Consider the following 15,148-nt stretch of genomic DNA (forward strand, 5'->3'; position numbering starts at 1 on the left):
ACCATCTTCAAACAATTAAGGCAAAGCAAGCAGGGAAGAAGAATATACACCTATATTGTTTAAAAGACCAAGAACATTTTAGACAATGTGGGGGAGGGGTGATGGACACTGATCTGGGACAGACACTCTTTAAAAATAATGTCCCTTTCAATAAAATAGCTCATATTGCACTAGAATGCATATTATACCAGAATTCATTATTTCTAATGGCATCTGTAATCCAAAAATGTACAGTAAAGCAGGAAGAGCTGATAATCAGCCCATCCTCTGCACGAGAAAACGACATCTGAGCACTAAAGCTCTGGTTAGTTAGCTCCATCTTAGCAGGAGATCTCTGGGGAATATATTCACATCTGATTTCCCTGCTTTCCACTGTGTTTGCATCATGCTGTGCAGCCATTAGCCTGCTGCTCAACAACTTCAAAAAGAGACACCATCAAACCTGGAAGTCATAGCAGCACCAGCCTTAGGGGTAAACAGAAAACTTCATGCCATAGTATCACACTGCAGGAGATTCTCTCTTCAGTGTGGAGCCAAGTTTTAATTTTCATATCCAGCTTAATCAAACTTCAACACACATACCCTGTCAGCAGAATATTCAGGCACTGTAAATCCACTGTTTAGGGCTGGCTGAACATTACAGCTCTGGCCATGTCCTAGATTTTGGGTTGGCATATTTTTACATTCTTTGAAATTCTTGCCATTGTAATACATTACAGGAACTGCATGTGAGGAGAGAACAGGTTATATCACTACAAATGCAATATAAAGAGATGGAGTGGCAGCTCATAAATCAGTAAAATATTAGTGGTACTATAGCTCACTACTACAGTACTTAGAAAAACCATGTTTGAAAATACCCACAAACATTTGATGCTTATTTTCATACCAAAATTAAAACATTAAGCCATAGAGAACAAAATCAAGGCTTTTCTATTTATTTTTTTTCAACACTAGTGATTAGAAATCCTGAATCCACATGGGATTCTATAGCATCCAGATCCCCAAAGGGAATGCTGTGGGGAATGCACCAGTTCCTACCAATGCAGTTGCTAGAGCAGGACCTCATGCTGTGCTGTGTGTTATTTCACACACACAGAGCAGAGATCCCAGCAACCACTGAATACTGGCAATTCTCATTAAAGTGAGATCAGCAGAGCTCCCTGAAGTTCTTTGCTCAGAGTAACTCCCAAGAGCAGGCCATTCCTGGCAGCTGAGGATGTCTGAAGTATAAAATACTGAAGGAACTTCACAGCCCAAACTTCCAGGGGTGGTCTGATATCATCCCAGTGCCTCTCACAGTACCAGAACAAACTGCATCCTCTCTGTGGTCCAAGCTAATGAATTAGGCTACACCAGAGTGCCTGTGAGGAGTGGCTCATACTTAAAACAATATATAAACTTTGCAGTACATTTTAGTTATGGCTTTTCTAGTCTTATCATTTTCCTCAGGTCTGAAACCTCCTTTGTGGAGATTTGGCTCTATCTGCTCTGCTTTCTGCATTTCCTTAAGATAGCTCAAAACAACTCACTTGGAGGTGCAGCAGTTCTCCCAAGTAAAGGGTAGTGAAGTCTCCTTTATTGGGGAACATGGATCACATTCCTCTGCTTACCTGGCTAGGACTGTCTCTGAGGTTGCCCCCTTTTTGTGAAAGGGTTACATGTGACTGGCAAATCACCAAGATCTATGCAACTTTCCAGAAGAAAGAAGGTCAGTGATACACAAAACGTACTACACCATGAGCCACAGTAAAGACTGAAGGTAGATATAGATATATATTTTTTAAAATTAGTATCTGGAATTATACACAGTTTTCCTATATCTAAGTGTCTAAATCAAAAACATTTGTGCTTGCTTTGTAAACCTGATCTTGCTCCTGGCACAAGGTAAGCCACAGCTCTGCTCCCTTGCTCTCTCCCCTATCTGCTGTTCAATGTAAGAATCAAGCCACTTCCAATTTCATATCTTAGTAATCAAATCTATTTCCTTCACACTGTGGATCAAAGGTCTGGGAAGATAAAAGCATCCCAATTTTTTGTTCATTGCATTTTATAACACTTAGGATATTATAATTTTATTACTTACTTTTTGTGTTACTGTAGTGATCCCAGATCAGAGTATTTTTATGTAACAGTGGAACTTTTGCCTTGAGTAGCAGAACAGCAATCCATTACACTGAATTTCAGCTTTTAGGGGCTTTAGTTACACTTTACTGCATTACATTTGCTCTTCATTCAAAACTGATAGTAAGGAAAGCATTTATCAGTAGAGATGAGAAAAAAGCTTATTAGAATAATAATTTCTAAAGAAAAATGCACTTTTTTGAAATTGTAGAGTATTTCAAACCTAGTAATGTAGCTTCATTTTGTTAGAATATCCTAGAAAGAGGAAGTACATGCAATTAAAGCAGAAAATTTGAAGCATCCCACTGAAAATAAAACACTATGGCTTTGCTGACAGCTGTGTTCACACAGAGAAAGTATTCTGTACCTATTTATAAGTAACAGGAAATGGAATTTTGATCATTAAGACAAAATCACCCCTCTGACCCTCCAGTAAAGAGATGCTAAGAGTTTCAACTCTAACAGATTTCTCTTCTGGACTCTGTCATTCATGTCTTCCTAAGACAGGATCAGTCACAGATTTTTTTCCCAACTCAGATAAGATTTCTCTGTGGGGAGCACACAGAGTGGCAGAGTGAAGATCTTATTCTTTTAAATCATTATATTTCTCACAAACAACATCAAAGCTTCAGCGATTCACATCAAACAAAAGATGCTAACAGAAACCCAGCTCTGTTCAGGGCATTGTTAGGCAGAGACAGTAGCACTATGAATAGCAGGGCCAAAGGCCATGCACTCTGCTTCTGGGCAGATAAATACATAGTCAGGTAGTCAGTGACAATGACAGCAGCTATTTAAATTTAAGGGAGATGTCTTTGTGGAAGATAAAGCAGCTCATGGCTTTTACAACTTATGCGTGCCTGAGATTGCCCTGCTCACCTCTACCTTGGTGCTCCCTTGAACTGCTCCATTTTAGTGCTATTTTTAGAGCTATTCAAGATTTTCTTGGGTACTGAGAACCTCAAGCATATAACAGAATCTACAGAATTGAATTTGCATTACTCCATCCAGGATTCTGGGGGGAACCTGGGAAAAGTAGAAACATTCAGCCTAGCAAGTACTTTAAATGTTTTGAATGAAATGTGGAGGAACAGATTCCTTCTTTATCACACTGTTTGAAGGACTTAAAAAGAAATTCAGTCGCTCTGTCTGCAACTCCAGGAGCTCTGATATGCCTGCCTTCCTATAGAAGATAATGTCTGGCCTTGTAATTAAATCTATTTGTTGTCTATGATAATGTAGCTGCAAAAGCCTATATTCTGCTTGTAAACTTGGATTAAATGCACAGGGTGGCTGGCATAAGTGGTAGAGCCTCTATGAAGCACACTAAAAATGCACAGAAGTCTTTAACAGTTATGGCTTTCTGTGTTTTAACTTCTCTGCTTCAAGAGTTGACTTTGACACTTGAATTGGAAGTACATACACACACCGTGATTTTTCTTTTTTCCAAAGGTATATACTCTACTTGAAATGATTAGACAGGAGATTAATTCTCCTTCTTAGAGAACGTTAAAAAGGTGTTCTTCAACAATCATGCTTACACTGCTATATCCTGATGCAGCCCTTCCTCAGTTAGCACTCCTATCCCTTTCCCTCTGTCCTTCAATTACAGTTTTGCATGATGAAATAACTGTGTAAGAAATTCAGGGTTTGCACCTCTCCTCTGAGAAGCCCTGCCTGTCCAGAATGGACTGTAGGCATGGCTTAGTCCTTACCCAGGCAAGAGTCATGCAGGCATGCAGCCAACACAATGACTTCTTCCTTCAGTTGTTTCTGTTCTGTCTATACAATTAGAAAAGCTTCTAAATTTTTCAAACCAAATTTTTTTATCTGTATGAACATTTTGGAAATGGTTTTCCACTATTCACCCATACCTGGGATTGTTGATACAAAAGTCAGGGCACTGCTCCTATATTTTTAGTTAGCAACTAGTCAGGGGGCAGAGAACTCACCAGCTGTTCACCATGCACCTATATGGACAGTCCACAAAACACGTTCTTAAGTTGTCAAGTGTTTTAACAACAAAAAAAAAAAAAAAAAAAAAAAACAAAACAAAAACAAAAAACTCAGGACCAAGCTGTTTGGAAAGATCTGTTCAATGGAAGCAATTTGATCAGCTCTGTGTGATTCTCATTGAAGCCAGCTTTTCCTTTGTACCATGTTGAAGGAAGAGGAAGACAACTTTTAATAGATTCTAAACAACACCATAAAGATGCACTCTTTTGGCAGGGCTTATTTCTGACCTTTGATTTGGACACAGAGAGTGGGAGATAAAGCATTTGTGCTTCCTGAGAGCACCTGGATGACAAGGAATAGTAAGGCACATCAGCCTGGGATGCAGTTTGTCATACCAGGGACTGAGGCAGATCAAACAGATGTTGGCAGATCAAATTAGTCTCCCTCCCTGATGAAATCCAGTGGGTAATATTATCCAAGGAAGAGCAGGTGCAACATATTTTGCTTTGTTTGTAAGAAATTTGCTTCAGAGGAAACTTAATCAGGCCAAATGCCAGGGGGGGAAGTTGGTAGCTAAGGATTATGTTAGGAATAAGGGTTTGGCCCACGGAAAAGAGGTTTTTGGCACAGTAGAAGGATCTCTTTGTAGCCTTGAAGGAAGAACTTAAATAGGTTCAGCACTTTCCTTATTTTGTTTCTTGTCTACTGATGATGAATCTATGAGATTCATTCTATCCAGAATGAATTCTGTGGAACTTGCAGAAAACTCAGATATTATCCATGTATTAAAACTTCCGGTAACGGAACAAGCATTACCAAATAATTGTTCTTATCTATTGTCTTTATTCTAAGCTTTTGTCTGCTACTTTCCTACTAATAGAAAAGGTTAAGAAGGGCTATACAAGAAAGAAAAACTAGGAAAAGAAGAAAGAATTATTTTATTTGCAATTTCCATTTAAGTCTGTCACTATTTCACAGGAAAATATGGAGAAGTAGTTTTGGTGGTTTCAGAGCAAAGATTTTTTTGTCTGTGACTATCATGAACATCTTTTTTACAAAAGGTGCAAGGATCCTGATCCTCTTTTCCTGCTTCCTGAGAACAAGAAAGGTTTCATTTTGCCCTTGAAAATTAGAATAATATTTTTGCTATGGTTTTCATAACTTGGTGAGATAATTGATGCAACATTGTATTACAATCAACAATTTTAAGAATTTACAAGTTTGTCCAAAATGTTTAGAAGAGGCAGCAGAAAAGAGTACTTTTTTTTTCCTTCAGACAAGAATATTTCAGCTTACTTCTGAGTCATCTTATCCCAAAACAGTCTCAGCTGAAAGGGCAGTTCATCAACAAAGGTATTTGGGACAAGAGAGAAAAACAAACATTTCCCATTGACTCCAGTCAAGCTAAGCTTCACTAAAGGCTTTCACCCTAGTCTGAGAGAAAAATTGAATCATTCATAATATTATAATTTCTGTTGCTGTTTTACTTAGAATTATCTGCCCAATGTGTTGTGAAGGACATGGCAATCATGTATGGAAACGTATATAAAGGTCTGAGGAAGTAGACTGAAAAGTTGGCAAATAAGGTAGAAGAGACAGCCAATAGAGAGAACTCAAATTGTACAGCAAATCTGAAAGAAGATGAATGGATAATTTAACAGCCATTCAGTTTTCAAGAAAGACAAAGCACAAACTACATTGCATCAGAAAAGGACTAGAAATGATGATGGATGAAACACTTCAAGTAAGTGTCTAACACAACAGAATCACAGTTGCCTGCAGAATTCCCAGCTGAGGGTAAATTCAAAGAATTAAATCGGCATATGAGACTGATATGATTTGAAGAATTTTTCAAAATCCATTTAATAGCAAGGCAGAAGACATTGATCAGCTACTTGGTTAAAATGTTGAAAGCAAAGGAGTTAGAAACATTCTGTCTCTGGCATGCTTCAGATGTAGAATCAAAACCATGAACAGCAGAGTTAAATAAGAAGTTGTTTATGAAATAATAACTCTTCCAAGCAAACCCTTGATTTCATGAAATTGTAATGAACAACAGATGAATCCTTTGCAACTGTAGCAATACATCAGCAGAGCTACTTCAGTTGGTCCCATTCCTTCAGAATCACTCTCCCTTTGGCTGCATAATGTGTGTGATATTGGTTGGAGCACATTTTGCTACCAGGAGCTCTGTACATACTTTCTTCCCTGAAATACCCAGCACATTTTACCAATGGTTAATCTTAATTTATAATCATCCCTCTGTAGTTTACTTCCAAAGGAGTACAGTATTATTCTTGCCAGTGTACCATCACCAGAAAGAAGCTTAACATTAATTCACAGAGGAAGAGCAGAACGCTTGTGCATGTATTAGATCAGTTTCCAGTCACAACTGGCCTCCATCCACTAACAATTTTTAGAGAGAAGCTAAAAGAAACTCCTGTTTTCTACAAGGGAAATTAGTAATATATTCATTTCTCCTAATTACATTTTTAGGCATCAGAAAAAAATTCCCTGATAGAAATGAAAAAGTAATCCACTAATGCATTATGTATGTGATGACCTGGACCTTTCCTCATTAAGCCCTAAAAGGAATAAACAAAGTCCCCTTCAAACACAAGGAGATTGCAATAATGTTTTTTTCATGAACTCAACCCCCTCACAAATACTGTATGTTTTTGAAGAACATAATGATTAAATACAGTCCTGAATCAGTAGGGCAAATAATTAATTCATATACACACACAGTCAAGGGTTCATAGAAGTTAATCCCTACATATTCTCTGTATCATTCTCTGTATGTATTTGTCTTCTGTGTTCTACTATGGAAGGTAGAATTCTAGCAATGTTTTTGGGTTTAGTATATGGACATATATTCAGAAATGCTTTTGGGTTTTCTAAACAACTTCCACAAAGTATTTGTATTATGAAGATAAAATCTGTGGATGACTGCAGCACAGGTTCCCTTTTATCTGAACTAATCTGAAGTTCAAGGACTTTCAGATAGATGGCTCACCTTTGGCCTATGTATTCTCATGTGAAAGCCACTTCAGCAAAACTCAGGAGTCCAATTCAGCCTTGCTGTAACTGGTCATGACTCTCTTGACTTCAACAATGCTTCATATGCTTACACCGAGTCTGAATTTATCCCCATGGCTTCTCGGTCACTGGTCCTCCCTTCCAACTAAGAAACTGCCTACATAATAAAAGTGATTCATTAGAAAGCATTGGGTTCCAAAGTAGAGTGAACACTGAGACCTATAACTTTTTTATATGTGCTCAGTCATAAAAATGAATTTATATGGTCTTATTCCATAAACTCACTTTACAAATATTAGCCCCGCAACCATACTTTCATGAGCTGTAATCTTGTCAAAGCTCGTAAGTTAAGCAAGGTCAGAACTGGTCAATATTTGGATGAGAATCTCTGGCAGGGAGGGGGCAAAAAGAAAAGTCATGCAGTGTTTGTAAGTTAGGACATATTGTGCCCCTCTTTAAAAAGATTTGGTACTAGTCTTATAATACAAGAAAATTTGGTATTTGCTTTAGCAATAAGTTTAGCCTCTGACCACAGCTGTGCTGCATCTAGGCAGTTTCACTAATATCCTTGCCCAGAGATAAAAGTAATGTAGCAGATGAAGTCTTCTTCCCCCCACACCCCACTTCAATCCAGAAAGTTGGCACCCAGAGGAAGAAACAAATGCCTCCACTGCTCCCCATCACCCTCTCTCTGAAAGGAGTTTGTTTCTACTACTACTGTTTCCGCATTCTATATGCTTTATCTACCAAAATATACATCTCTATACACAAGGAAAGAAAGAGAAGAAAAACCAAGCCACTCTGCCCTCCTTACCTTCTCCCATAAATAACTTCCTCTGAGTATCTTATGCTCTTTCCCATTTGTGCTCTTCCTTCAGGCAGCCCTGCCCCTCTCCCAGGTGCGCACAATGCAGTGCTGAAGTGCCGTTAACATTTTCTTGTGCTGAGGAGTTTATAGATAAGCAGAGCTATACTTTGGGAAAGAATGCTGTGGGCAGAGTAGTACACAGTCCCAAAAGACATCTAAATAATTGAAGGTGCTAAGAAAAAGACACTCTATACAGTAACTTTCTGACAAACAGCTTAGTCACACATCTAAGGTAATACATGGATGCAGAAGGGAACTGCAAACCCCTCTGGCTTTTCCAGAGCCTCCCTCACACTTTATCACTCTGCAGCTAAACAGCTTTTACAGTAAAGGGGCTGGAATGGGAAAGTCACCAATCCTGTACCCATTGCTGTGCACAAGGCACTGCAGGGAAGGACTGCAAGTGGGCAGTGAGGTCCCAGGGGAGGCAGGAACTGCACCAGACAGGGCTCCCTGTCCCCAGCCCAGCTGCTGCCAGCTCCCAGCCTGCCCATGGCACCAAGCAGGGATAGAACAGGGTGTTCCTGCACCTACTGAGGCTAGGTGGTGGTATCCCATGTCAGACAGCTGGTGAAGACCCAGCCTTTTCCTAGGAAGGCAAGTAATAAATAAGGCATTAAGAACCTAGATACCAAATTAGACAGATCATGAGCAAAGCTGTTTGTAAGAGGCATGCATCAAAAACAGTAGCATGGAGGAGCAGTACATCAAGGGGTTCTCATTCAGTAAAACAGAAAGCAAAAACTGCAGCCAGGAGGTGGAAAACCCTGACAAGGCTACAGCCAAATAAACTTAAAGAGCTTTGGGAATAAATTGGTGGTTTAATCCGGATCAGGAACAGGTGCAATGAATGTAATTCAGTAAATGGTCCAGACCCTGGCAGAAGGGAGAGAAATGTGTTGCTTTTGAGATAATTTCCCAGAAGCTTCATAAAAGCAAATTGATTACTGGAGTTTAATAATTAAAACAGGGCCAGATATATAGTAATCAAATGAGTTTTTAATTACATTTCAAGAAGAAATAAAATCCAATTTGTGCACTTTGTATCAGAGAAGCCCTACTGAAATGCTTTGGTGGCTGGAAAAAATAAAATAAAAGCTAATTTCCATAGGAATTATAGTAGTCAGTTTAATTAAAAGACTAGATCAGAATGAAAAAATCCCAAAGTGAAAGGATACTTAATACAGATGCAGTGGTTCAAACATCAAATCAATGTCTGAATAAAGACATTTTATAGACCAAGTACAAAATCTGCACTGTCAAGTATCACTAACCTAAATTAATGTGTAACAAAATAAAGTTTCTTAGAATTACACTATATATTTTGTACGTATTCCATTGAATTAATTGCTGGTGCCATGGTAAAAATTAATATCAAAGACATGGTTTATTCTTTCTTAAATACTCCTTATAATCTGTTTCATCAAAGTTAATGTTAGTAGTTAACCATTCTTGTTATTTACCTGGTAGCCTCTGTTACACCTGGGTTATTAGACTCTAATGTCCACTTAGATCTATATTTCGAAGAAATATATGTGTATTTACTTGCAGATTTAAAATGAGTTTACAGCTCATAGGATAACAGTGATTACCACAGAACTGTGGGGGCGCTTCCCGAATCTATTCCCAGCCTGCTTGGGCTCCTGGTCCCTGCCGCAGTCAATGCAAAGCTAATTGCTGTGAGCACCTTGAGCACTCGCAGCCATCCTGGCACAGTCCGTGACAGGGCTGTCTCCTGCCATAAGCCACGGCAGATGCCAGTGCCTGGAGGGACAGGCACAGCAGGAGGTCGTGCCCAGACCTCTGCAATTGCTCCCTGGAACTAGGCTGGAAAACATCACAGTCTTGTGGTCAGCCTTGGCAAAAAAGCAAGGTTACAGAAAGGACAGAGACATAGTCGAGAGCTGCACAGCCACACTGACACAGAGTCTGCAGTCCCAGTGAGCTCCATCTTCTCTATGCTGCCTGTAGCTGCTATAGGTTCCTGGGTATAGTGCATATATATAGTGTATATAGTATATATACTATATATGGAGAGAGAGAGAGAGAGAAAATATAGTATATATGTGTATACATATACATATACATACATACATATATATATATATATATATATATACACACATACACATACAGGAACAGCCTGTACTGCTGTTTTGTGCAGAACATCTTTGGGCTTACAGAGGTTTGAGGCATACCAGTTTTTAAAGACTGATTTAACCAGCAGGCTGCTTGCTTATATGTATTTCTTATTATTAATTGATTTGATTTTTTTTTAATTAAAGGTGTATATTGGAAAAAGACTTCACAAAAACTTTTTGAAGGTACTGGTTGTGCACAGAAAGGATCTGTCTGATATGTTGCTGTCAAGGGCTGAGTATCACATGTGCTTTCTCTAGACACTGAGCTGGCAGTGGTAATGCAGGTGCTAATGGTAATGGCAGTGAGCTTTTCAGATACTCTCAGCTGTTTATAATACATTACTGTCCCTCTGTTTTAGACTCTGCCAAATCAGATTTAAGGAATATACAACAGTCGGAAATAAACATATACAAATGCAGAGTTGTGAGGCATGGAAATGGGAAAGTTGAAAATCCTTATCTATTTTATAAAATGAATGACCATCAGCAGCAAGCAATGCTGTAGGGGGCAGAGGCTGCAGTGAACCCTGCCTCTTACCCCAGGCCCAAGACTGCAAAATGATCTGCCCAATCTGGGCCATATTCTACGGAAATAATTTTGAAGTGGATTTGATTCAAGTTCCAGCTTCTTCCTCATGATGTGATTTTTCGTAAGTGCTGAGCATTCATATTTCCTTCCGAAGTCAACTGAAATTGCAAGTTTTCAGCACGTCTTAAAATCAGGCCATTAACCCTTAATTATCATATAATAGCTCAATTTAAAATCTACCAAGACTTGCTTCAAGCCAAGCTCCCATGGCTTGCAAGCCAGCTATAAAAAAATCCAGTTCTTTAGTGTTGTCTGGGCTCTGGGGACCATTTAAAGCAGCTCCTGTTAACCCTGCTATTTAAAGCAAAACCCGATCAACTGCAAAGGTACCTGCTCCCCTTTTCTTTTCATTTTCTTATCATTTTTTGCACTTCTAGAAGAGCAACTTTTTCTATTTTCTTTGTCCTTTTTGGTTTTTAATCTGGCACCAATCCTTTCTTTCCAATGACAAATACATAGTTTCCATGCTATAGGAGAAAGCATGCTGCCCAGCTCTCAGCAAAAGCCACTGCTTGCTAACCAGAAAAGCTCCAAAAGAACACTCTCTGTCCTGAGAGGACACATTACCTGACCACTTGGGAGGCAAGTGGTTAACCCATTCCTGACATCCAGTACTGCTGTTAATTTCTGTCTCTCTTTAATATAGATACAAAACCAAGTGAAGTACTTGTGGTCTTTGAACATAAGCAGGTGATATTAAAGGGGAAGGTAAAATAAACTGTAGCAAAAGTGTGCAGGAATTCCATAATTCGGGGATATATTCAAAGCCAGATGAAACCAGATTAAAGATTCTTACTGGCCTCTGTGACCTTTGGACTGGATATGTAGAGAAGAGGTGATTTCAGTGCAACCTCAAAGAAAACTCATTCATATTTCTTTAATTTGAGCACACAGTAATTGTTTTTCTGCCAGCTTGGGAAAGCACAGTACTGTTGTGGTTTAGTCATCTATAGGAAAAAAGAATCGAGCACTAGGAAGATTATTTCAGCTTTGTCCAGCTTGTCATCCAGCCAGTGGACCTTCCTGCTCATAGATGCCATAGCTGGCAGCCTCAGGCACTTGGGGATCCCTCAAAAGGACTATCTTTAAGGATTGCAAGAAAGCTAAAGTAGTTGAGCTGCATCTCTGCCATCTTTTGTGCCTTTTTCTACACTTTTGTGGATTAAAGACTTATGTAAAACAAGTCAGATAGTTAAAGAGAACTAAATGGGGACAATAAATTTACCCCCACAGGTATTTACAGATGGGAGTGAGGAGAATAGGGGTGTAGTGCAGATTAAACTCTTTTTTTTTCCCCTGCTATGCCATGGATATACTGTATTTTTTCTCTCATCCTCTTTTTAATCTTCTTCCAGTGTCTAGTGAAGCTGAATGTGAAACTGAAGCCTATGCTGGACTCCGTGGCAGTAAATAGAGGTAAATGGGAGGAGCTGCACCAGAAAAGACTTCCTTCTCAGGCAGCATCCTTGTCCTCCTTTTCTTCTAGCTTCACCACGTCCCTCAAAGACATAAACTAAGCCTGCAAATATCAGTGTCACTTTACAATAAGAGCTGTCTGAAAGGTTTTCATATGCTTAGACCCACCATTTTTTAAGAAATGCTTTCCCAGACATGCCTAATTGATGGGATATTATCTTGATGGCAGCACAGTTTGCTTTTCCTGGAAGGATTAGTGGGACTGAACGGAAGCCTGCAGTGGGATTGCGCTGGTGTCTGGAGCGACACGCAACACCAAACAGAAGAAGCGTTCACTCAGCTCCGCTACATTTCAACTGCTGCTGTAAAAATCTGTAAAGCTGACAACAGACTGAAATATAAGAACTCACAGCTTAATAAAATTAATAATACAGAGCCAGGACTGGGATGCAAGCTGGCCAATTCATATGCAAGGAGCTGCAGAAAACAGAATAGTGTGTAATTACATTGTTGTTTTGCATCTCTTCAGTACATGTTATGAATCAATTATGCCTGCTTTTGTGATGCTCCTCTCTTACTCTCCCTCCTCTTTTATGCCTGAATGTTCTGAAAAGCCTGCTTTGTATTCTGAAGAAGTATTTTTTTACAACAAAGCTTCTTAGTGATTGATCAGGGCCTTTAGAATTGCCTACCTTTGCTACATTTAAAAACAAACTTTATTATCTTTAAAAACACCGAGCTGTCCCTTCTTCCCTGAGAAATTCATATTAACACTGCAGCAAATTTTTCAGCAAGAGAAGTTTGCATAAAGGCAAAATATTGCATGGTAATTTTAGAGTGGGTTGTTTTTTTTTCTTTTCAAAAATGCTCTTATAACACATTCTTTTTTTTTTTTTTTTATTATAGTGTTGCCTAAGGAAAAGATTAATGGTTTTTTTTTTTTTTTAATAGAATAAAAATAAAAAAGGAAATCTGTTGCTTTGTGCTTCAGGTTTATATTACATTGAAAAGCAGAACATGGATAAGCCGTTCTAGTATAATTTCCAGTAGAAATTAGTATTTTGAAATGGTGGAGATGTAGAATATCATCACACTGGACCACCCCTCTCTTGCAGTTCTTTCAGTACAATTTCAAATGCTATAACTACAGCTAGCACAGCACTAGTCAAGCACAACCACATGTTGACACCCGTGGTAAAGGTGTCCCTAAAAATCTAATCAAATATGATAGGTCACAAAACCAAACGTCTCTCTGTGATGACTCTAGTATTACCTGAAAGTTGGTCTCCTTCCATTAGTGCCAAGATCACTAATGCAGCAAACCTGTGATCTGTGATTTGAGGGTGTTTTCTCTGCTGCATGACCAGGCACAAGAGGAGTCATGTTGCAGTGCTTATGAGTGCCCATTCATAGTGCGAAAAAAAAAGCCTTTGTACTTCATGAAAAATGGGATTCTAAATATAGGGTTGTCTGGCAGCAGAAATTAAAGCTGAATTCAGCTTAGTTTTCCACCTGTGCCAAACTCCATTTACTTAAGTGGAATTATCTTGAACTGGCAGCAGCTTAATGGAAATCAGAACCTGGCCCAGCTGACCAGATGCTAAAAGAGCTTTTCTCCTTTCTAAGGAAACTGAGTTGTTAGAGCCTTAGAAAAGCTGACTACATCAAACAGAAACAACAAATCTGCCGATCCCTTCTTTAAAAGAAACACAACGAACTAAAAATGCTCTGTGCTTCTAATGGTGTGTAGGACAATAGCTAGAAATTCAGTAGCATTGTGAACCAATCTGTTAGGGCACAACTGAACCACATCACTGTCTAGCAGAAGGAAGCAGGGAAAGAGCAGAAATGCAAACTGCACAGCAGTGAGTGCACACACCAAATGGAACTGTTTCTGTGTTCTTTTACCACTTCTTTCTTCTCTGAATACAGCCAGAGCAGTTTAGTAAGCAGCAAGCCATACAAACCTGCAACATGTACTTTATGGGAAAAACAGCTACTAGGAACCAACAGAACTGCTGGCAGGTACACACAGCTTTCCTAAATTTTGATATGGCATACTGCTAAGTGTAACTTAATTTATAATGCATACCCTATGGCCTCCCCGAAGGTTGAGTCTCCCCTCATTTCCTCTCCTTTTATTGGCTTCAGTGCACTGTTGCCCATGGCAACACCCACTGCCAGGGATGGGGACTCGCAGCACCGCAGCCTGACACACAGCTGAAGCCCTAACAATGTCAACCATCAATCAAGTGACTGTTTGTAATTGCCTCCATCTATTTCTCCTGTCTTTTGGTATCTTTGCCATTGTGGGTCAAAATTCAGAAACTGCTGACTAATGTTATGGTTCTGTTCCTCCATCACAAGGAAGAAAATGAGAGCACACGGCTTGATCTTATCAGATTGTTCTCAGGAAAAATGAAGCAACCCTACTGAAACTGGGTGGCCCAGCAGTGCATCTCAGAACAGCATTCAGTCTCTGAAAGTCATCTAGCTCAATCTTAAAAAAACCAACCAACTAAACAAACAAACACCTTATCTCCTTTTTTTAAGACTTAGCTTAGGAAACAGCAAAAAAAAAACCAAAAAAAAAAAAGTGAGAAAAAGATGATTCTTTGTTGAAGCATGTAGTATATTAAAGAAACATATTTCAAGTCTATTATATTTTAAGATTGGTGGAAACATTTTTTAGCTACTGCTTATAAACTTGATGATCAGAAATTGTATCTGCTTTTTATTATTTCTGATAGGGAAACACTTTCCCAGTATTTCAGTCAGTTCTGCCAAACTCTCTGAAATATGCACAAGAGACACGATTGTGTAGGTTATTTAATCTCATTCTCTGTCTTTTACTTGCTTCCCTGCCTGCTGAACAAGGAGAGATTAAAAAAAAACCCCAAAACATTGAAATCAGCCTAATTCTGTGAATGCACATAAAACACGGGTCCACAAGAGGCAAGGACAAACCAAGAGAGCTTGTGGAGAACATAGCTGTTAGCCAGGACAGGGCTGCTT

General features: G+C 39.0%; 1 protein-coding gene across 1 annotated transcript in view; it reads left to right on the forward strand.

Moving 5' to 3' along the window:
- Positions 1–12,575, forward strand: part of PDE11A (phosphodiesterase 11A) — a 103,743-nt gene extending 91,168 nt beyond the window's left edge. Inside the window, exon 20 of the mRNA XM_059476152.1 lies at positions 12,073–12,575. Within this exon, the coding sequence (XP_059332135.1) occupies positions 12,073–12,234 (162 nt within the window). The 3' untranslated portion in view covers positions 12,235–12,575. The remainder of the gene's footprint in view (positions 1–12,072) is intronic.
- Positions 12,576–15,148: the final 2,573 nt, after the last annotated feature.

Source organism: Ammospiza nelsoni, chromosome 7 (genome assembly GCF_027579445.1).
Source record: "Ammospiza nelsoni isolate bAmmNel1 chromosome 7, bAmmNel1.pri, whole genome shotgun sequence".
NCBI classification, from domain to species: Eukaryota; Metazoa; Chordata; class Aves; order Passeriformes; family Passerellidae; genus Ammospiza; species Ammospiza nelsoni.